At 53.7% G+C, this 23,362-nt stretch overlaps 1 protein-coding gene across 4 annotated transcripts in view; it reads left to right on the plus strand.

Moving 5' to 3' along the window:
- Positions 1-23,362, plus strand: part of STK35 (serine/threonine kinase 35) — a 42,000-nt gene that overhangs the window by 10,820 nt on the left and 7,818 nt on the right. For 3 of the 4 annotated variants that reach the window (XR_008289177.1, XM_027069731.2, XM_027069733.2), the window contains exon 3: positions 2,984-3,733. Coding sequence is in view for 3 of the 4 variants with exons in the window: in XM_027069731.2 (XP_026925532.1) it covers positions 2,984-3,696 (713 nt within the window). In the remaining variant the exon portion in view is untranslated. Of the gene's footprint in view, positions 1-2,983; positions 3,734-3,902; positions 4,715-23,362 lie in introns of those variants that run through there. The other variant, XM_027069732.2, reaches the window with a different exon arrangement.

Consider the following 23,362-nt stretch of genomic DNA (forward strand, 5'->3'; position numbering starts at 1 on the left):
CACGACAGAATCTTCCACTTTTCATTTTCTGATTCCAGGGTCCTAACATGTGGGAGCTTCACTCTGGCCTACAGCACCGGGGTTATTGGAATCGGTGGCTTCCTCGGACTTGGCTGAGGCCCAGGAGGGATGTTACTGATGGTTAGGATGTCCTTTCCCCAAAGTATCTTAGGCTCTGCGAAGTGTATTTTTTGCCTGAGACTTAACTCCCAGGAATATGTGCTGTAGGTGTCCCTCTCGTTTGGCAGACGAGGCAGAGGCTCAGAGGGGTTCGGCCATCTCTCCCAACCTTTGCCCACGGTTCTAGCCATCTTTCCATGGTATCTCCGGCCCTCCTTGTTTTCCATTGAACTAATGAACCACCTAGTTAACCAGTGGGCAGAGCTGGTGTCTAAACCAGACTCCTCATCTTCTAAGTCTCCCCTCCTAACCCTTCCCGTTTCTTTGCCCGGCCTTGCATCTCCACAAAAATGCATCAAGTGCCCTGTGCCCTCCCTCCTCCCTTTTGCTGTGAGGTAGGTAGGGGTTCAGGTAGGCAGTCTTCCTGGAGGAAAGGACTGGAATTCTCACATGCCTCTCTTATGTTTATGAGTAGGTAGCCAGGGATTCCTGCGTGAAAACACATGCTGTGGTTTTCTTACGAAAGGAGCCCACGGCCCCGTGCCTGTGCAGGGAAATGGCTTCTTGCGTCTGGGACAAGTAGCCGCCTTCCCCAGTTTTCCATTCTGTCATGCTCGCTGGTGCTGTCTGTGTCTGATTCCGAGACTGCTTCGTCCTGACCTCTCATCCAGCAGCCCCCCCTGTAGCACCTTCTGGGCTTCGATCATTCCCCCAGTGCTAGCTCTTCAGTCCTGGGGCCCGTCTACCCCCCTCCCCTCCCCCCCATTCCCTGCTTAGGGCACTTACGTACCCTTCTCCCCCACCCCGGGTTCTTCCAACCTGGACCTACAGTGTAGTCTGTTTTGCCGACTTGTTTTCTTTTGCCTTTAGTTGCTGTGGTTACCAACTTTGTATATAAAGTAATCACCATTCCCCACCCTCTATTTCCCCACTTTCAGTGAAAAAGTTTCACTGTTTTCTGATGGTCGCCCTTGCCGAGGGAATTTGATGGCTTTTTAATCGCTTCCTTTCTGGCTGTACCACCAGTAAACCTCTCTTGCCCTCCTTTTTATGAGTCTTTACTCTGGAGCCTGGATTGATTTGGGCTTCAGATCACTGCATCATCTTGCAGTGTTTTCAGATAAAGAACCTCAGCCCACCAGAGCCAGCGACCTAGAAAGAGGATGAGGAGGTGGGAAGAAGCTAATTAAAAAAAATAATAATAACAACACCCATCTGCCCTAAACTGGTTCTACCTGTATTGCTTTGATTGTGAGTAATCTAAACAAATTATATAATTACAGGGGAAGTGTGGTCTGACCGATCGTGGTCAAAAACCTAGAGCTTTTGCCTTGTTCATCTATCGGTCTTGCCTCACCCTAGAGCGCCCAGAGTGGCGGCTTCTGGGGGACTCTGCCTTGGTGGAGGCTGCGTGAAGAGGTGTGACTCTTGCTTTCCGGGGGAGTGGGGACACTGGTAGGCATCTGAGGACTGTCTTCGGGCATTGGCTCAATCATGAATGACCCATATGCCCACCCCCGGTGGGCCCAGCCTTTTCATCAGCAACATAAGCCGTCTGCCTCTTTAGACTCTGGGGGCAGTTCCAGTAACTTCCACCAAAGGACTCCATGGGCCATTGATTGCTTTATAAAGAACATTGGGATTTGTCGGTAGATGCCAATCACCAACTTTCCTGGAGTTTCTTTGGGTCCAAAGGAAAGACTTCTGGAAAGGCAGAGCCGGAGTTTCCGGCCGACACAGTTTGATTCTAACCCCTTCGTCTACTTTGGACCCCACTGTTCCTCCAGACTTCCTGTTTACGCCTTTGGTCCGTTTGTTCCTGTGTTCCATTATCCATCCCGTCTCGCAGCCTAGAATTCTCTTGCTTATCCCCACTGATCTGCCTGTCCTTTAGGTGTAACTCCAGTCTTCCGCCTCCCTCCTGACTCCCAGGTCTGGCAACTCCCACCCACCCTTCCCTGTTCGTAAAAGTTGACTTCGATGCAGATGCTTAAGATGCTTGCCGTTCTAGATACCTGTTATGTCCCTGAAGCTAAACTTTCTGGAGACAGGGGCCTGTTATATAACTAGCTTGTGCTGGGCAGATGTGGGTGAGCAGGAAACTCTGGTTGGAGTATGCCTCTGAAATAAAATTGTGGTGCCATTCTAAGTGCATTGACAAGAGCCTCACCAGTTATAGGAGAGCAGGGTGGGGGGAAAGGTCCTTCGCTTGGAGGGGATGAACAGACCGTTGATGGCCTCCGTGCACACTTGCCCTTGTCTGGCCCGCAGCCCCGCAAGCTGTGGGGGCGTGCTGCTGTCTGGAGGCACGGTAATGAGATACCATGGCTTCCTAGTCACGCATTTGAGTCCCTGGACTCTTAAGTCTCTGTGAGCCTCAGATTCTTCATCTCGTAAGATGGGGCTATTTCCTCCCACCTCCTGGGCGGTGGTAAATACTGAATTGAATGGCAGGTGCCGGTATAGGTATTCTGCAAGTGATTACATGTGGCCGTTTACAGGTGAAGCAGCGGAAGCAAACTTGGACAAGTGGACCGAGGGCAGTTGCCTCCTGGTTATTCATCCAACCAGCCAGCAGTAAGCCCCTTGGTACCCAGGCACCGGGTGATTCCAGAGCCAGGTGTCTAACACCCGCCCCTGCAGCCCGTGCCGCTCCTATCTTGTTGACCCTGATTTCCTCCTGCGTGCTTAGAGATGGGCCTGCTTGTGCGGTGTTGGCTCAGTGCCAGTTTGGCGGGTCCTCTTGGACCGGAGCGTTGTTACCCGTGTCACTCTTCCCTTCCCGAGCTGCGTGCCTGTCGCCTTACCGGTGACGCGAATGTGTCCGTGGCACTCAAATTCTTTCCGGTCTTCTTTGATTTAGGAGAAAGGATCCTGGGTTATGCTGAGGAGCCCTGCTATCTCTGGTTTGTCATGGAGTTCTGTGAAGGTGGAGACCTGAATCAGTACGTCCTGTCCCGGAGGCCGGACCCAGCTACCAACAAAAGCTTCATGCTACAGCTCACGAGCGCCATTGCCTTCCTGCACAAAAACCACATCGTGCACAGGGACCTAAAGCCAGACAACATCCTCATCACGGAGCGGTCTGGCACCCCCATCCTCAAGGTGGCAGACTTTGGACTAAGCAAGGTCTGTGCTGGGTTAGCCCCCCGAGGAAAAGAGGGCCATCAAGACCACAAAAATGTGAATGTGAATAAATACTGGCTGTCCTCAGCCTGCGGCTCCGACTTCTACATGGCCCCCGAAGTCTGGGAGGGACACTACACAGCCAAGGCCGACATCTTTGCCCTGGGCATTATCATCTGGGCAATGATAGAAAGAATCACTTTTATTGACTCTGAGACCAAGAAGGAGCTCCTGGGGACCTATATCAAACAGGGGACCGAAATCGTCCCTGTTGGCGAGGCGCTGCTAGAAAACCCAAAGATGGAGTTGCACATCCCCCAGAAACGCAGGACTTCCATGTCTGAGGGGATCAAGCAGCTCTTGAAAGATATGTTAGCTGCTAACCCACAGGACCGGCCTGATGCCTTTGAACTTGAAACCAGAATGGACCAGGTCACATGTGCTGCTTAAAATTCAGGGCAAAGCATCTTGAGTGTTTTGAAACTAGGTGAGTGTACTCCTTTTGCTCTGCATGCACGCTTCCTGGACTGGATCCTTCATCCTGGGCCCTTGAGGGAGCCCCGTGGAGTTGGGGGGAGGGGGGGAGGGGCAGATTGTAGGGTGAAAGACCACAAAGTGCTTGTGATCAGAGACCCCCCTGCCCCCACCCCCCACAGGTCACGAGGAGGAGATCTGTGGGGTGGAGGAAGAAAGAGCCCGAAAGTCTAGCGAGGTTTTCCGAGTGGACGTTGCATTTGAGCGGTGTCTCGAGGTTTTTAGAAATCCCTTTTCCTCATCCATTGATCAATAAATGTGCAAAAGAGGTACGGACAGTTTTTTTCAGAGACTACACGCTACCCCTGATGGTATCCCTCCTGGTCACACGTGCAATTCTGCACGGTTTAGAACGTGCTATATTTAGGCACCGCTTTGTTTCCTGCCCTTTCAGCGCTAATCTGAGCACTTCCCCATGTGATCCTTTGAAAGTACAGTTTTCCAACATTGGCATTCCGTTACACGTGCCATAACATAACCTTTCTCCTGCTTTAGACATCTGATGGGTTTTCTCCATTTTAGGTACTGTGAATGACGTGCGAGTGAATAGTCTTATGCGGAAGTCTTCGCTTATTTAAGGAGGTTGATTCGGGCTTTCGTTTGAGCGCTGTGCTGGGCCCTGGGGTGGCAGTGGTCAGCAAATTCAGAAAATGGCCCCATCCCCATGAATTCTGCAGCTTAGTTGGGGAGAGAAACATTGATCGGTACTTAACCATAGTTGCTTTGCCACAAAGGACAACTGATAGGAAGGGAAATGAGCCTTTTAGGGGAGTTGGGGAATTGGGGGTCAGGGGAGCGTTGCAGGGAAAAGGACTAGCCTCTGCAGAGGACCTGAAGACAGGCAGCCTAGCGCCTTTGAGTACCTCCCCTGGTTTGGGGTCGCGGAGACAGCAGACCGGTGGTAACCAGAGAGACTGTCACCTGCCAGGAGAGCTGAGGTGGCAAATCCCAGCAGTGGCAGTGGGAGTTCACCTGGACCAGAGTCTGAGGCGTGAGCGAGGGAAATGAAGTCAGAAATCAGGTGGCACCAGGGACCCTGGAATTTGGCCTTGACTTAGTAGGCATCTGGGAGCCACCCGCGGGGCAGAGCAGCGCAGCAATTAAGAACTTCCGGCACGTGCGAGTTGAGTTGAACTGGGGCCTGGGAGACCAGACGGACCAATTAGTTTATTCCCACCATGAGGGATGTCGTTGAACCTGAACTTGAGCAGCCGTGAGGATGGAACGGTGCCTGGGTCTTCAGGGCAGGCGGTTGGCAGGACAGCTGGCCGGATGTGGAAGCACAAGGAGCTCCTAAATTTGGGGAGATTCGTGGCAGCAGACACAAGTGCTGGCTGGTGGATTGGTCAGATGCGAATTAAGCTCACATCGTCCAGCCTAGTTTTGCGTGAAGGGAAAAGAACGTCGACCGCCAGATACGCCAGGGGGACACAGTAGCATTTTGGTTCACCTTTGCGACTCCGCAGGGGGTTAAGTCATTTCTCCACCGTCCTAAGTTAAGTTGCAGGTGTATTTCTCCTCCCTCCTACCTTCTTTTTCTTACGAGGGCAGGTTGGAAACGAGCTCCTCTTAAATTCGCTGAATCCCTGAGATGAGGCGATGAGGCGTGCTGCTAATCCCAGGGGTCACATTGGGCACAGAGCCGTCGGTCACCCGGGTTGGTTCTCAGTCCCTTCCTTCCCCTTCATCACCCTCAGAGTGCTAGTTGGTGGTGCTGAGTGCCGAGTTGAGCCTGGTCACATCTGCAGTGTTCTCCGTGAACTTCTGGATTGAGTCACCAGGTTAATCCTTTCCAAAACCCCTGAGCACTTTCCAGATGCCAGGCCAGTTCGTCCCCACTGCCCACCGAGAAAGAGTGCTCCCTAAAGCTCAATAGGAGACAGTGCCGGGTCAGAGCCCAGAAAGGGTTGGCTAGACTAGGTTTCGTCGTATTTCACACCATCACATCTCCTCCCTTCCGCTTATAAAAAAGCTCTTAGAATTCAAGTTTGCCCTGGAGTAAGATGACGGTTGTCATTGGAAGAGAGACCTGAATGTGGGTTAGAATCGTGGGGTTGTCGCAACTGATTGAGATCGGGGCTCCATTTGCACAGCCACGGTTGGGATTTGCGCTATTTTGCAGGGCACAGTTTTAGCTCCTATAGGGGTGATTCCTTCAGGTAGGAGAAATAGATGACCTTGACATAAGATAAGATGGGGCATGTAGCCCTGCAAAGTGCCCCAGGCTCTGACTGCTAGTGAGGACAATAGTTGTGAGCTGTATCTGGCCAGTTCAGGGATCCGAGGCTTGAGTTGGGATGAACTATTGTGCAGCCTCCCCCTGCTCCCCACTTAAGTTTAATAGACGGAGAAGCTAGTTCCACATATTCAACATACTATTGAGAAACTATTTGCCCGGGACTCTTTGGCACCAAAGATACGTCAGTAGAGAAACTAGACAAATACTCTCGGCAGTCGTGGAGCTTATATTCTGTTGGGGAGATGGACTTATAAGTGATATGTTCGAAAATACTCAGTACTCTGGGGGCCTTAGAGCAGGACAAGGGACATCAGACTACTGAGAGGTGGAGGGCGGAGGTGTACTTTTCAGTGGAAGAGATCGGGGTGGGTCTCTCGAGACAGTGACATTTGAGTAAAGGTTAGGAGTGGAGGGAGTGAGTCATGAGGATTTCTGAGGGGGTGGGGGGGAAGCATCCCAGACAGGGAGCAGTCAGTATAAAGGCTCAGAAGCTGGGCAGAGCAGGGAGGGGAATGTACGAAAAGAAGCAAGAAAGGTGACTGGGAGTCAACTAGGGTAGGCCTTGGAGGCCATTGTAAGGATTTGGGGTTTTGTGCCTGGGTAAGATGGGAAGTCCTGGCCATGTCCTTCAGCTGTGTGAGAACTGATCTTTTGAAAGGATCATTGTGGCTGCTGCCCTAAAAGGATAGGGGATAAGATAGGAGGCTACTGTAGCAACCCAGGTGTGAGAGGGAGTGGTGGCTTGGAACCATGGAGCCAGGGAGGGGAGATTGGATTGGGGATGAGTTTTGGAGTCAGCCAACAATTTTCCTGCTGGAGCGAATGGTACGAGAGAAAGGGATCCAGGATGACTTAGAGGTTTCTGGCCTTGGAAGCCTTTGGAAGGATGGAGTTGCCACCAAATGAGATGGGAGGGGCATCGAGAGGAACAGGTTTGGCTGGGGAAAGTTAGGCTTTGCTGTCGTGTGAAAGTTTGGAATGCCTAAGTGGAATCCAGGCACAGAGGCGGGACAGGAGCTAGAGGAGTCTGGGGTTCAGGGGTGAGATCTGGTCTAGAGATAACAAATTTAGAGACTGCCAAGGCACCGCAGCGGGCATAGTGATTTCCAAGAGGGACCGAGCTCTGGGCCATCCCACAGTGAGGTTGGGGAGAAGGAGAGGAGCCAGAGAGAGAGGAGACCTGGGTCTGGTGTCCCGGAAGCCGGATGAAGATGAGACATCAGGAGGGGGAAGTAATCAGCTGTGGTCCTTGTGGCGGTGGGTTGAGGGAGAAGAGGACCGAGGATTGACCTTGGGCTTCAGCGATCAGGAAGACATTAGCACTCACCAGCAATTTTGGTGGCGCATAATGGGGAGAACCCCTAATGAGGGTGGGTTTGAGAGGAAATGAAAGGAGAGGAGTTGGAGACAGTGAGAATAGACCATTGATTCTCCCAAGTTTTTGGTTTAAAGGCTCGGTTATACTCATGAAATTGAGGACTCCAAAGAGGTCCTGGTTTGGGTTCTATCTATGGATACTGGCAGAATTAACAATTAAAAAACTGAGAAGCGTTTTAAGTGTTCTTTTCAAATGAATAAAAATCAGCTACGCTTTAGTGTAAGCATCATAGTTGATGAAAAATATTTTCAAAAAAAAAATTTGGTAGAGTGGCCGTGCTTTCTATCTATTCTTGCAAGTCTTTTTACCCTCTGCCTTAACAGTCAGCTGGGTTCTCCTGTCTGCTTCTGATGTTTAACCTGGTGCCACGTCCCTCATCACATAACCTCCAGAAAACTCCACGGTACATGCAAGAGAGGAGGAAAGTAAAAAGGCAAACGTGTCTCGGTGTTACTAAGAAAAGGTTTGGCTTCATGGAGTCCCGCGCTCCAGACCACACTTTGGAGAACCGGGGGTGTAGATGTCTCTCCCTGAGGAATTTTGTGTGGAGGGCAGCTGGAGGCCTAGAAAGAAGGAATTATTCAAGGTCCCAAATGAAGACAGGGAACTTGTGTGTCCTTAGTCCTTGCCAGCTTTCCCATTCGGCCTGTTGTCGTGGCTCAAACTCCCACCACGTGTAGGCAACACTCTTGTCCCCAGTACCGGCATGATGGAGAACCATCTCCGTAATCTGGGGTTGTAGATTTCAGAGTAATGTCCAACTCAGGGTCCCCCTGGCTTTAGCTCTCTGCAGCACTGAACGCATGCACTTGGGGTTGACAACACAGGGCTCCTCCGAAAAGAGCCTGGTGGACCGTCCGGGACCAAGTGTTTCCGTTTTCGTGGTTGGCTGTCTGTGGGACCTCGGGCAAGTTATTTTACCTCTCTGGATTTTATCCTCCATTAAATGGGGTAGATCATAATTATCTTACTGAGGTTTTACTGTCCATAAAATGAGATAGATATTTCTTGTTGAGGTGGCTGGAATCACAAGAGGTTGTGCAAGCGCCCTGTGTAAACTGTGGAAGTGCAATGCTAAATTTTAGATACACACTTTGGCTCGAGGCGAAAGTATTGTCTTCTGTTCTTCTCCGAAGACCATGGTTTTTAGTAGCCTTGCCTCAGAGGATTACCAGATTGCTTTTTCTTTCTTTCTTTCTTTTTTTTTTTTTTTTAAACAAAGCTGGGCTCAGAGGCAACTCTGTCCAATTGCTTGTTCCAGAAAACTTCTCTATTTTTAAAGATTACTCGATGGTGGGTCTTATCGCTCCCTTATTTGTCATTTTTTAAAGATGTTTAATAATTCCTAACGTTTCCTCCCAGCTGGCCACAAACCTTACCCAAAGTGGGTAAGCCAGACTGGTGTTCTGCGTGCCACTGCCCATGTTACCAAGGGAGGGTGCTGTAAGATGAGGGAATCCACATTCGTGTCCAAGTTTGCTGTCTCCTATACAAGCCTCGGTTACTAGGGCCGGACGAAGCCAGGGCCCTTGAGTGACATTTACTTGGAGCGGGTGGCTCAGGCCTGCTGAAGGAAATCAGATGTTGCTGTGACCTGAAGGGTCATAGAAAATACTCTTTGTTCCATATGTGATCTTGGTAGCTGCCTAACATCGGAGAGAAAAGAATCCGGCTTAAGTTATTGTTGAAGTAATAAAGGATATATTTATCCTTGGCCTGTGGACCAAAGACGTGGCTCTGGGCTCGCATGCTGGATGACCTGAGTTGACCCCTTGACCCGGGCTTCAGATTTTTCTTGTTTTGTGAGATTTGAGAGGACGGTCCCCCAACCTCTGGCGGGGCCCCTCACGGTCTTCTGCAGATTCCCAACCTTTTCCAGATCATCTAACAGGCAACGGCATGTTCGTTCGCATCGGAGCTATAGAAATCTCTTCAGATCATTTGTTTGCTTTCGGCAGAATCCTACCCAAATTGTGTCCCATTCTGAGTGTCCAGTTAATCAAAAGTGATGCTGGAGACTAAAAGATGGGAAAGAAATGCTTCACGTGGTTCGTTTTGAACAGCTGAATTTCCAGAACAGGATCCCTGGAGGGTAGATTAAAACACGGGTTGTCGGGGGGACATTGGGAACCTGGGACAGATAGGCATTTGGGTCCCCTCTCAGTTGAGGGTGACTTCCTGCCCCAGCTGTGAATCCAGGAGCACATAAGCCCTGCCCTACCCTCACAGGACTGCAGGCCCTGTGGGAAGCAGACACATGAAACTGAGCTTCCCGGCCATGGGACCCCCACCTGGAGACCCTGTGCATGTGAGGTTAAGGTTAAAGGGGTAGGTTTTGAAGAAGGGCGACAGTTCCGAAGGTGGCCAGGATGGGGTAGTCACTGGCCATCCGTGGGCCAAGTGTTTTTGACCATTATTTCATTTATTTCTTCTCATGTGACTTCCCAAAGGTCACCGCTGGTCTGGAGCTGAGTCTAGACTTAAACCCAGGTCTAAGTCCCTGGTGTCAGCCGGTATGGGGTATTGCCTCATTGAATCATCTATGGAAATCATGGGTCTTTGCATTTTTCTTTTTTTTAATGTTTATTTTTGAGAGAGAGAGAGACACCATGCAAGTGGGGGAGGGGCAGAGAGAGAGGGAGACACAGAATCGGAAGCAGGCTCCAGGCTCTGAGCTGTCAGCACAGAGCCGGACACGGGGCTCGAACTCACAAACGGCGAGATCGTGACCTGAGCCGAAGCCGGCTGCTTAACCAGCTGAGCCACCCAGGCGCCCTGAAATCATGGGTCTTTGTAATTGTGTTCGGCAAACGGTTGAGCACCAAGTGAAGGCTGAGACGAGTAATATGGGTACTCCAGGAGCACCTAGTAGGTTTCTAGTTGGGAGCTAGTTTCTTCTCCAGGAAAGCACTGCGTGCTGGTGAACAGCTAGGTAGCCCAAAGAGGGATAAGAAGGACACTTTGTCCGTGAAGCCTTAGCTGCTGAGGGGACTGGAGTCCGTTTGATTCCTCCCACCCCAGAGGCTCATCCCACTTAGTCTCTGGTGGAGCCTTGACCCTTCCAAAGAGAGGGTGGGAGGAGGGAAACGCCATCCTTGCCCTAAGTAGATGACCTAGATCCTTAAAGAGTGGGGGTCTTATTTAAAATTGAGAGCTGAGGGGCGCCTGGGTGGCTCAGTCGGTTAAGCGTCCGACTTCAGCTCAGGTCATGATCTCACCGTCTGGGAGTTCGAGCCCCGCGTCAGGCTCTGTGCTGACAGCTCAGGACCTGGAGCCTGCTTCGGAGTCTGTGTCTCCCTCTCTCTCTCTGCCCCTCCCCTGCTCCTGCTCTGTCTCTCTCTGTCTCAAAAATAAAAAAAATAAAAACATTAAAATTGAGAGCTCACTGGAAGGGGAATAGATTGAGTGGGTGTTTATCAATCCTTTGATCCAAGGAGATCTGTAGTCTTGAGCCCCTCTTGAGTCCCCGTCTGTAAAATGGAAATCTCCCCGCTCGCACTCCACGGGACTGCGGGGCTGTGTAAGAGTGCAGGGGTCGGGAGCAAAGATCCAGAAGGTTCGCTTCTCCTTTCCCCTGGAAATTAAAGCTCAGCCTTCACTGTGAGGACTTGGCAGCCCTGGGTACCGGCTTACAGGGAGGCCGCAGGGCCTGGTCCGTCCACTCATGTTTTCTGGAGGCTCCCCCGGGTCACAAAGGCTGGTGTTTGTGAGACCAGACAGTTCCCTGGGAGGGGCTGGCTTCTGCCCCTGCTGTCGCCATCCCTGCTCCGGCTCCAGCTGTATCAACGGGAGGAAGCTAAGCTGAGCCGTGGGTTATGTAATGGGGCTAGTGGCCCCCAGGGATAATCTGTCCCTTGAAGCTCCTCAGGACATCAAAGCCTCAGTGAGGGGACAGGCCTGCCCCAGGGCTGTTGTTCCTCACATTCTGCTCCTCCCTGGCATCCTTGGCTCCTCTGAGCCCAGACGGCATCCTTTTGGGCAGCGCACAGCAAAATCGCTTTTGTAATCATCCAGCTGTAAGCGGGCCTGCCTGATGGTTGGGGTCCTTCCAAGTCCCATTTCCTGCCCCCCCCCCACCCCCCACTCCAGGACACAGGCACTCCTACCCACGATCGTAGCCCCTGGTTATCAAAACCTGCTCTGAGGGGCCCCTGACTGGTGTTGAGCAGAGGTTTTGTCCTTTCTCCTCACCTGAATTAAATACTTTCCACATCTTTTTTTATAGTGGACACTCTGTATATAATCAGCCCATAGCACCTGCATACCTGTCCCGGGCGGCCATCCTTCTGCAGTTGAGGAAGCAGAGAACCACTCTTACTAAGTGCTGAGAGCCAGGATTTGAAGCAGGGTGTCCGACCGGAGGTTTCCCTGCTCCATTCTGCTTCCTGCAGCCTCTTCAAAAGCGGCTTTCGATGGGTTGACGTTTTCAGGCAGACGACAGGGTCCCTCTCCAAGCAGCACCGCACCGGTGACCCCTAAGGCATTCGTGCATGGTGCCGCCCGTGGGCAGCGTTCAGTCTGACGGCCGATCTTGGCCGCCACCCGCCCCTTCGGGTGACCTCACCTGTGTGCGGATTCCTCCTGTGTCACACCGCCGCTGCCTCCAACGTGGGCAGGGGGCGGCGAGGCTGGGAGACGGGAGGCACCCACCTAGCCAGGGGTCGGGGAGCGGGAGGCAGAGGCCACATGAGCAGGCAGAAGTGAGAATTAGCCAAAGGTTGGACCGTGGGAGACCCGAAGCCCACTGCTGCTGATGGCCGCCAGGAGGGCGCTTGCGCTGAGGGAGTGCTGGAACCGTCTGTGGCACCAGTGTGCGGAAGGGACTCGACGTGACCCGCAGCAACCTGTTGCCTGTTCTATCTGCCAGGTATCCTGGTGGAAACCCGTCTCAAGTAAAAGTGGAAGTAGTCTGGGCGGTTGAGGCTCTGGACCCAAAGCAAAATGGCAGTAGTTGTTGGGTTTCTCCCCGACGAAACTTCCAGTGCATTTAGTAAATCTTGACTAATCTTGTCATCATTTGGTGCCTCTCAATGGGGCCACGTCACTTTTGGTGTTGATCGTTTGGCCTCCAGTGTTGCCCCCTGGCGGTTGACCCGTGTGGCAGCGCAGATGAGACATGGGTGCTTAGTTGTGGTCGCTGTGGCTCCGGAGAGCTACAGGAAGCCTGGAGAGAGTGGAGGGAGGGCTTCCCGGAGGAGGTGGTACCTTGAGCTAGTTCCCGAAGGCAAGTTCAGAGGCATCTTGTAAACCAGGTGATACGAGAGTAGGTCACAGCTCAGGGCTCGCCAGAAACTCGCCTTAGCTTTACCGAGGCTTTGTTGGGTACAGGACCCAGCTGGCGAGGAGAGAGGATACGGTTCTGGTAGCGAAACCCCCAACCAGAGATGCGCTGTGGACCCAGGACCTGGGGAGAACGCCCAGGGTGCTGTCTTGATAAACTAGGGCAGCAACAAACAGTATTGCAGCCCTTCCTTTCATTTCCACTAGTGAGTCCTCTGTGGTATTACTGAATCAAAGGAAATGGAGACCTCCTCCAGCATTTCTGGGATTCAGAGGCATGGCAGGCCTTAAAACTGCCAGCCAAGTTTAAAATAAATCAATACCATAAAATACTGCAATGAATTTCCCAACTTTAAAGGAATTTCAATTTCAGTCAGAGGTGCCCGGGGAAAGCTATAACTCAGCCTGCATCATACACAGGTCAGATTTCTGTGTTTTGTTTCTTTGTAAAAGAAAATGATGTCTAGGGACTCGGGAGGAATGGATTAGAGCCACCCAGGCACACCATAGGGCATAGTGAGGAAGATGAAAATGCCTCTATTTTTCTAGGCTGCAAAAAAGGAGCCTGGAAGGCACCTGGGCAGGTAACCTCCCGCGTGGTAAACCTTGGCTCTTTCGTCATTCCAAGGCCTGGTCGGTACTGTAGCAGTGATGGAGAGCAGGTCAGCTTTGGTATATGATGTGGGATTTTGGCATCGGCCAGCTGCTCCAACGGGAAAGTCACAGCGATGGACTTGTTCCAGTGGACTCGTTCTGCGTTTACGTCCATCATTCTGGAAAAAGGAAACCCCGAAATCTCACGGACAGCACCCTTTAGGTTTTGTTGTTGCTGTTGTTGTTGTCTTTTCCTTTCTGCTTTTTTCAGACATGTCTCAGACATGTCCTTCCAGAAGGCTCTGGTCTAGGGCACATCTGAGGCCTGGGCTGGAAGTACGATGCAGTCAGATCTTGGCAGAGTACGTGGGCCTTCGCGGCCCAGCCCAGCCTCGCGCAGACATAAGGAGAGCTGGAAGTCACAAGTAAAGACTCATTTGTTGTTAGTAACCAGATTGCATACTCGGTTTGACGAATGTTTGGAAGGAACCCTTGGTTCGCATGGGGCAACAGAAATGAGGGTGAGTATACCACACCCCAGACAAACAACAGAGTGGCTTTTACCTTCTAGAAAAAAAAATCGTTTGGGAGGTTAGGCCAGTTGCCTAAGCTGAAATCCAGATGTCCCCGCTGATGGGATCCAGACGTCCACCCCTCTCCCCTGCCCCTCAGATGCTCAGGGCAGGGGCACCAACCAGGTGTAGCACGAGGAACCTCGGCAGAGCACCTCGCTCCAGCCCAGTGTTTTGGAAGCCCTGTGGCGGTAGGACAGCTGTTCTGGAACTCTGGCATCCTGCCCACTCTTAGAGTGTCCTGGAGTTGGGCGTAAGCTGGTGGTGCCGTAGGCAGACCCAGATGTGAGTCTTCAGCGTCTCCAGCCTGATTACGTGGCCTTGGGTAGGCTTTAACGAGGGTCCGAAAGATTGCTTCCATTGCAGCAGTGGCAGGAACTGTGTGAATGACCTAAGTGAGAAGTCTCCTACTTGATAGATCGAGATTCTATCCCGTGGACTTGAAGATATTGACAAGCTGTTGCCACACTCCTCCCCGCCTCCCCTCACGAGCTCCCACGCCCCAGCACACATGGCATTAGTGACCAGTCTTCTCAAAGTGTGGTCCCGAGGCTGGCGGGATCCCCTGGGAACTTGTTAGAATGCGGATCTCGGTCCTATGGAGCTGGAAGCCAGGGAGCGGTATTGGGAAAGCCCTCTGGGTGAAGTTGATGCCCACTCAGGATTGCGAGCGGGCCGCACAAAAGAGGGCTACGGCACGGCCTGCCTACCTTGCCATCTGTTGCACCTTGCCTCTTAACCTTTTGCCCTCAAAAAGCTTAGATTTAGGCTTAAGCACTAGGAGGAGGGACCCCACCGGGTCCTGATCCTGTCTCTGCCTTCCATAATTACCTAGCATTGGGACTTCAGGCAAGTCACTTCTCTGTGGGCCGTGGTTTCCTCATCCAGAAAACCAGGGCAGCTGAAGGACCGCTGGCGGCCCCCGTCTCCCGCTCCCTCAGCCCTGGCGCACTCGTGGGCTCCAAGGTGGAGGAGTTTCCAGGACTCAAGACTCCCGATTCTTTGTCGGTTTCTCCCTCTGTGCAAGTGTCCTTAGGATGAGGTTGAGTTCCTGCAGCCACCTGCTCCTGGGAGGAGAAAGGAAATAATTGAACTTCTCCATGGGCTTCCGTGGCCCTGGGAGACTAGACTGCTGAGCCATAATAATACAGTGGGCCTCTTGGGAGGATCCCCAGCAAGTACCGCCAGGGGAATACGGCGCCCTGTGGGGTCTCTGTGGTAGGACAGGCGATCGCCCTTCCAGAAAGGGGGGGAATTTGAGAGGCAGCTGGACCGCGGGAATGGGGGAACAACAATATGCAGGTAGGGCTTAGATGTCTAAGTGGAGTCTTAGACGTGGCTTTGAATCCTGACTCGAAACCTTCACTTGTTCATCCCCCAGGCGCGCATGGAGCCCCTGCTCTGTGCCCAGCTTGGGCCATGGAGATGAAGCTAATCCCTGACCTCAGTCCGGCTAAACCTCCGGCACCTCTCTGAGCCTTGGAGCCCTCATTTATAAGATGGCCTGCTAGCACGTCCCCTATAGGGTTTGCATGTGGATTAAAAGGAAAATTAATATACAGCTGGCCTAGGAATGCTAGGCATGCGTTAGCCACTCCATAGCTGTTGGGTTCTGTTGTCTTTCCATACTAATTCTTGGCCACGCCGGTAACAGCTAGAAGCAGTCTCAGAATGTGTGTGCGTTCATGTGCTTCCCACCTGCGCCCACCAATAAAAAGAAAACACACACCCCAGAGGGGCTCTTTAATTTCTTTTAAGTTTGCTTATTTTGAGAGGGAGAGAGAGGTGGGGGGGGGGGGGGCAGAGAGAGCGAGAATCCCCAGCAGGCCCCGTGCTGTCAGCGCATGGGCTCGATGTGGGGGCTCGATCTCACGAACCGTGAGATCATGACCTGAGTCGAAGTCAAGAGTCAGACGCTCAACCAACTGAGCCACCCAGGCGCCCCCCCCCCCCCCCCCCCCCCGTTAAATTTCTTGATAGCCTGTAGGTGTTGCAGTATATCGGGGACAGCTCAGATCTGGTCCCCACCCTCCAGGTACTTGGACCATGGTTTGAGAGACAGGTCAGGTCCTAAGGGAAAACTAGAGCTACGATTTCAAGCATGTACGGGTAGAGGAAATAGCAGAAGATAGGGGACCTGCCCGAGGCGGTCTGAGAAAGTCTTGTAGACGAGGTGACATTGAAACTGAGACCTGAGGAATGAGGTGTCTGCCAGGCAGGGGGGCAATGAATCGGTAGGGGCAGGTGGAGGAAATAGGAGCCTGATCTGTGAGGCTCTGGAGGTGGTAAGTCCCTGCACCGGTAACCATCGGTTTCCGTGTTTACAGGAGCACTGTGGCTCTGTGGCCAGGGTTGGAGAGGGCAAGTCCAGACCCGGGTGGGACAGGGTGGGCAACTGGGAAGTCGAGTTTCCCAGGTTAGGGTGGATGGTGCATGGGACGGGGAAGAGTGAATTCGGGGTGCATTTGGAAGTCGCCGGAGGCTTGCAGGTGGACCGAATGAGGGAGACGAAGGTAGGGGTGGCTCCGTGAATCTCTGGGCTGGGGATCAGAGCCATGTACGAGACCATGAACCCTGCAGGAGGAGAGGGGCTCTGGGGGGTGGAAAATACACAGATATATCTTGGAGCTGTGGCCATAAACCCATCCTCTCTCCTCTAGACAGGCAACTGGTAAGTTGTATGTGATTTTCTGGGTCTTTTTTGAAGTGCCATTGGATCCCAAATTTGGGGCTAAACACAGGATACCTTCTTGAGCCCCGAGAGCCCCCCTGAGACCCGAGGCTGCCTTCGCAGCCCTCGTTTGATTACCGTGCCTTCCTGTGATCTGTTCTTTTGTAATCAGCTTCTCATTAGGTGACTGATGTGTCTGGCTCTTCTGTCTTGATTTGCATATGCACTCTGCTATAATTATGTCCCAAGAACATAGCGTTTTGTTGTTTTTTGTATTTACTTTTGCTTTTTCAGAGCTGAAAACCTGTGCAGCGTCCTGTCACATGGGCAGGCTGCTGGTTCTGCCAGAGAGCAGCTTTCTAGCGCTGGCATCTCGCTCTTTGTGGGTTTGTGTGTGTGTGTGTGTGTGTGTGTGTGTGTGTGTGTGTGTGGTTATATAACATCAGGACCATGATTGCTGGCTATAAAATTGATTTTGAGAGCTACTTTAATTTGTAAACTGGGAACTGCTTTCTATTTTGGGTTAAGGACAGGAGTACAGGGGGAGAAGGTGCGGGGGAGTCCTCTGCTCTCGGTTGCCTTTGGGCATGTCTGTGCAAGAACCAAGAGCTGCGGGGCGGCCCCATGGCCTGAACTTGACACGGGGAAAGGGGCTTCAAAGTTAGTCCTTCAGCTGTCCCCAGACACCTTGGTTTTCAAGGCATGTGGGGCACAGGGTAGAAGCTGGCCCCACCTGTTCACATCTCCTTCCCTGGAACCGTCTGTTTCTTTACTCCTTTACAGATGCTTCCTGAGAGCTTTTGCAGCTAGCTGGTGGCCTTGCCTTTGCTGTATTTGTTTCTGCGTAGGAACAGGCCTGGTCCAGCCTGGAGTCTTTATTATTATCGTAAGGCGTGAGGGCAGGGGATGGGGGGCTCTGTCTCTCTCTCTCTCTCTCTCTCTCTCTCTCTCTCTCTCTCTCTCTCTGTCTCTCTCACTCACTCGCTTACTGAGCACATGCCGTTGGCCAAACTTCGTACTCTCCCACTATGTTTATTATCTTGTTAAAACCTCACGTGCGTCCTGGGTATGGAGTCCTTTCCACTCCAGAGACAGGAAGTGACTTGCCCCACTGGCCACGTGGCTAGCAAATGCCACCTCCAGGGCTAGAGGTGTCCCTGCTCTTTTCCACCCGCTTCCGAAGACAGGTCACGTTAGCAAGTCTAGCGGCCCGGTGCTCAGTGCTCCTGGGAGCTCAGCAGAGGTAGCACTGGCTTGTGGTTGAGAAAGTGGGTAATGGCAACACGTGGGACCTGTGACTTATGGTAGCCATTGAAGAAAGGAGGGCCGACGGGTGTTCTCAGCAAGGGACACCGCACGAGAACATTGAGAATCTGTGTCAAGAGCAGGTCTTTGGGTTGGTTCACACAGCGGTGCAGTGGGAGAGCGAAATAGCGTGAAGTTGCCGAGAGCCTTGAATGTCAACCTAAGGAGGGTGACCTTCGCCCTGGAGAAAAGGTGGGGGTGGGTGGCAGTGGTTGTATACAAGTCTGTATTATTCTCGGCAGATGAGCCAGTCCGCACAGGGGGAGGGAGGAGATGCCACACCCGACCATGCCAGCCTCCAGAAGGTGCGAGACGGCACAGCCCTTTCCTGAGCCCGTGAAGGGCGATGGGGCCACACCCGGGGAAGCCATCGGGAGCCCGGCGCTTCCACGCTGGTGCCAGGAAGGCACCTGCTTGGGGATCTGGTATGCTGATAAATCTAGGTTTGAATTGCAGCCCTCCCGCTTCCTAGCTGGGTGACTTTGGTCAAGCCCCCTAACTTCTCTGGGTCCCCACTTCCCGTCTGCTCAGTGGTACCCGTTGGTCACGGCCGTTCACCGTCCGCTGTTGCAAAGACTCCATGCACGAGAAGCAGGAAGGGCCCGACGCAAGTCGTAGCACACGGGGAGAGCTCGGTTAACCGGCAGCTCGGTGCGTTGGCCTTCGATCCGCCTGTTTGTTTTCACCAAATCCGTACGGGCTAATCGTTCGTTTTCACGTGGCTTTCCGCTAGCGATCCGCAGGGCTCTTCTTTTCGCTGAGAGAGCGCCAGGCCCCTTAGCAGGTGGCCCCAGTGAGTTCCCCTGGGCACGCCGGGCCTCGTTCTGCCTGGTGGCTGTAGCCAGAAATCCATATGGTCTCCTTTTGCCCAGACCACTGTGGGCATGACCTCGTCGGAGTCTTGCCTTTTATAACCACCAACTGTCCCATCACCATATGGAAGAACCACCTCTTCCCTTTAGCTGTGCCCGCACCTTAGATTTCCTCCTGGCGGGGGGCCAGCGAGGAGAATTCTCCCCGGAGCCCTTTGTCTGTTCATCACAGCAGCCACAGCTGCACCTCAGTCTCTTCGGGGACCGATTGAGGCCCTTGGCAGCGATCGTTTCATCCCCACGCTTAATCAGTTGAGGAGGGGAATTAGTTAGGGTGTCCCTGTAGCCGACTGCCGATTACCAGGGCTGTTTCTGCAGACAGAAAGTTCCCCCTTAGTTCATCTGGAGCGCCAGCCGGTACCTGTCTACCAGGTCAGGTGCTCCCCGGCTCCTGAGGGTCTCCTGAGGTGACTTCCCAAGGCCAGGCAGACCGGCTTTAAGTGGGTCTGCATCCTCAGATTGGACCCAGGTGGGGGTGATGCGGGGTACAGTCCTGTGGTTGCTGGTCACCAGAGAACCTTCCAGATGTCCGACTCTTGGGTCTTGCCAGTACTTCCTTTTGAGGGGGGGCGCCTGGGTGGCTCAGTCGGTTGAGCGTCAGACTTCGGCTCAGGTCATGATCTCGTGGTTTGTGAGTTCGAGCCCCGCGTCGGGTTCTGTGCCGACAGCTAAGAGCCTGGAGCCTTCTTTGGATTCTTTGTCTCCCTCTCTCTGTCCCTCCCCTGCTCACGCTCTGTCTCTCTCTGTCTCAAAAATAAATATTTTTTAAAAATTGAAATACTTCCTTTTGGGCATCTGGCAAGCTTTGGGGCCGCGCACTTGGAGGAATGGGAAGGTTTGAAACACTATTAGGCAAGTCCACAGCGGTGACGACAGGAACACTGCTGTAATCCGTCCCGGGCTCGGAGTCTGCAAGCTTCCGTGGTACCTGCTGGCTGCGTCGTATGCGGAAACGCTCCCTGCCCTGGACAACCTGGCTGACATCCTGGGGATGAGGCTGCCATCTGTTTGCAGCCGCTCGCCATCTTGGCTCCAAGTTCTGCCCGCTCCCCTTTCGCTCAGCAAACCAGGCCCTGCCAGCTGTTGCCGCGACAGTGTGTGTCCTCACTGTGGTAAGTGGGCCACCGATCGAGCTCAGCTGACTCGGCACAGAGCCTGTCTCCTCCCCACGGCCTTTGTCCGCTCTAAGAGTCTCAGGTTTGGGGCTCCTGGGTGGTTCAGTCGGGTAAGCGACTGACTTTTCGGCTCAGGTCATGATCTCGTGGTTGGTGGGTTCGAGCCCCACGTCGGGCTCTGTGCTGACAGCTCGGAGCCTGGAGCCGGCTTCGGATTCTGTGTCTCCTCTCTCTGCTCCTCCCATGCTCGTGCTCTGTCTCTGTCTGTCTCTCAATTATAAATAAACATTAAGAAAATTAAAAAAAGAGGAGTCTGTGGTTTGCCTTGAACATCTGCAGGGAGGGGATCTTCCCCAGCCCACCTGGAGGAAGGGCTCTGGCACAGTAAAGCCGGAGCCTGCCCCCCAGCAGCGCGCCCCGCAGCCCTGAGCCCCGGCCTGGCTTGTTGTGCTCACCTGTGCGGTGGGGAACCCCAGTAAGCCCTCCAGCATTGCTTTCTGCTCAGAGTTTTTGCTCTGATAGATAGGGAGCCCGCAGAGGTGCCCATGGTTCTCAAGATTCCTTGCGTCGCAGGCCCTTCTCCGAATCTGAGTGTTGGAGCTGTCCCTCCAGAAAAAGGCCCAGGACCGACACGCACTGTGATACTTCATGTGGCTTCAGGGCACATGTGGTCCCCGTGCATCCTTGGAGTTCCGAGGACCCCAGATTTAGAACCCCTGCCCTGCTGCCAAGTGCCCTGGCAGCCCAGGAAGAAATGAGGTCCTCGGCAAACAGCAGGGAAAGCTAGATGACCGGAAACGGGTTCCCAAGGCCAGGAGAGGTCCTGTATCATTTTTCCGCATTTTACCGTAGTGTCTCTTAGCGGATTGCAGCACAGGAGTAAATTCCTGTAGTTGGGTTTGTGCCCGTTACAGCCTGGGTGACGGTTTGCCTTTCAGAATTCCTGGGGCTGCTTCCTCCGGACACGCATGAGTGGGTAAAGAGGATGCCGAAGACAGGGCAGGTGGCCTCTGAGACAGAGGTGGGCCGCTGGCTGCAGGAGAGCTGGTGTTCGGTTCCTCGGGAGGGGGGGAGGCTGCCCTGCCCCTCTCCGCCCTGCCACCACCTGTTGCAACAACCCGCGTGCTTCGAGTGTAGAGTGTGGGTGTCCGCCCTGCCCGACAGGACCCCGGCCGGCTCACCGCCACCCCCTCCCTGGCCGGCTAAGGCGCGTCGTTGAGCATCGTTGCATTTTCCAGGTAGCCACCCCTGGACTTCAGGCTTCCCTCTCTAGACTGAACAGAAGGGCAGTTAGGGAGGGGATGGGGGAGAGGGCCGAAATCGGCCGGGGTGGCCAGTGGTAGGCGATGTCGTGTCGGGGAAACCCTTCATCCCCGTGCGCCTGGTCTCTCCACCCAGCTTGGAAGGTATGTGGGGGCGGCATGGTGTGGCCCGCTTGCACAGGCAGCATCCCAGCTCCTGCCTTGCCACCTGCTGGAGCCTGGACAAGTGGCCCGGTTTTCCAAGGTGAGGGCGAGCATCTCTCTTGACCCAGCTTGGTGGGGGACGTTCAGTGGGACCCCCACTACAGGCAGGGATTTCATAACCATATTTTCGCGTTAAGATCTCGTCACGCTGAATGATTCTGTGGAGTTTGTAAATTAATTCTCTTACTGCCTCGTGTGAACTCCCGGTTCCTGTCCGTCAGCCAGGATTGGACTCCTTCTGGGCTTGGCAGCCCGAGAGGCTCAGGAGAAGCACAGGACGGTCCTGTCCTTTAAGGCAGCTTGGGGTTAGCGGTGGAAAGAGGGGAGCACAACGGCTTGGCTTGTGGGGGTCTGTGGTCCCTCCGTGTCTGCTCGCCGGAGCGCAGGGACTGGGGCCTCCGGGAGGAAGCATGTGGAAGAAGCCTGGAAGTGTGAGTGTGGTCTCAGGACAGCGAGGGGGCAGGTCGAGGGCCAGGGGAAGACGCAGCCAGACCAGCACTTGCTGAGGCCCCAAGCAGAAAGGAGGCTGTCCCCTCAAGAGTGGAAAAGGCCTGGAAGGGTGAGTGTGGTCTCGGGACAGCGAGGGGGCAGGTCGAGGGCCAGGGGAAGACGCAGCCAGACCAGAACTTGCTGAGGCCCCAAGCAGAAAGGAGGCTGTCCCCTCGAGAGAGGGCTGACTTGAAACCAAGTCGCCTTGCCAGGCATTTTTGCCTCAGCTGGTGGTGCCGTGAGGTTTTGGTTTGGGGTGTGGTCTCACGCGGCCGTCCCCGCACGTCCGTGACCTCCTGCACCCCTCACCGTGCCCGTGTACCCATGCGGGCACGTCCACGTTGTAAGTTGAGAAAACCGAGGCTCCGGGGCCCCGACTAGTAATGGGAAAAGGTGGGATGTCCATTTTAGATCTTCTCCCTCGAAGCCCAGACCCTCGACACAGCACCAGCCCTCTGCCACTCTGTAACAGTATGCTCCACGAATGATCTATCTTCTCCCCACGTTCGGCACCTGCTTCTAAACTTGGCGCCTCCGTTGGGCCTCCGGGTCGGGGCTCAGAGACCGTAACGCATGCCAGGACCCCGCCCGTGTGCTGTGCCACTGGCCGCTCGTGGCAAGGTTTTCCCTAGTGGAACAGCCCCGCTCCGAGCCCCACGGTTGCTAACAAAGCCTTAGATAAATGGTACGTCAGAAAGCTTGGCTCCTGGCCTTGGTCCCTCTGCCAGTGAGGGGACAGACGGTGTTGCCGTGGCCGCTGAAGTGGGGCGGGCATGTCGATTGCTGAATAGGAGAAAAGCCAGCGGCTCTGGTGTATTAAACAGGTGAGGAATGACTTGGTTTGAAGCTGATCCTACTTGGGAGGGGACTGCCTCTCTGTGACCCTGCCGTCCTCTTGCCTCTGGTGCCTCCGCGGCATATGATAGGCTGAAAACGAATCCCTGAGCCTTGGTTTGCCCATCTGTAAAGTGGAGACGGTTCCTACACGGCCCCTCGCTGGGGGCAAAGGAAACATTACTGAGGCCTTGCATGGTGTGTAGCTGTCAGAGGCATCATTAACTCCATGGTGACACCACCACCCCAGACTGCGGGGAGAACTTGGGTAAGAGTTGAGTTCTTAACACTGCAACTTGAGTTTGTGCTGTGTTATTGTATGGGCCTGCCAACCAGATGGTTTCCTTTTCTGTTGAACAGATGAGAGGAGGGGCGCCTGGGTGGCTTAGTCGGTTAAGTGTCCAATCTCACGGTCCGTGGGTTCGAGCCCCGCTTTGGGCTCAGTGCTGACAACTCAGAGCCCGGAGCCTGCTTCGCCCACTTGCGCTCTGTGTGTCTGTCTGTCTCTCTCTCTCTCTCTCTCAAAAAATAAACATTAAAACTCCATCTTGAGGCCTGAGCAGGTTGAAGGGTGCCAAGGGTACCTTTGCCCGCTGACACTCCTTGAGGCAGGGGCTCGCTTTCAGAGAAGGTGCTTGGAGAGCGCCCCTCTCCACTACTCCATCCGCCGCCTTCATGTTACATCTCCATATGGAACTTATGGGGCAGAAAGTTCCTGAATTAAGCCCCATCTCTGGATGAGCTGTACAGTTGGGTCTGAGAACCGC

This window comes from Acinonyx jubatus, chromosome A3 (assembly GCF_027475565.1).
Source record: "Acinonyx jubatus isolate Ajub_Pintada_27869175 chromosome A3, VMU_Ajub_asm_v1.0, whole genome shotgun sequence".
Classification (NCBI taxonomy): Eukaryota; Metazoa; Chordata; class Mammalia; order Carnivora; family Felidae; genus Acinonyx; species Acinonyx jubatus.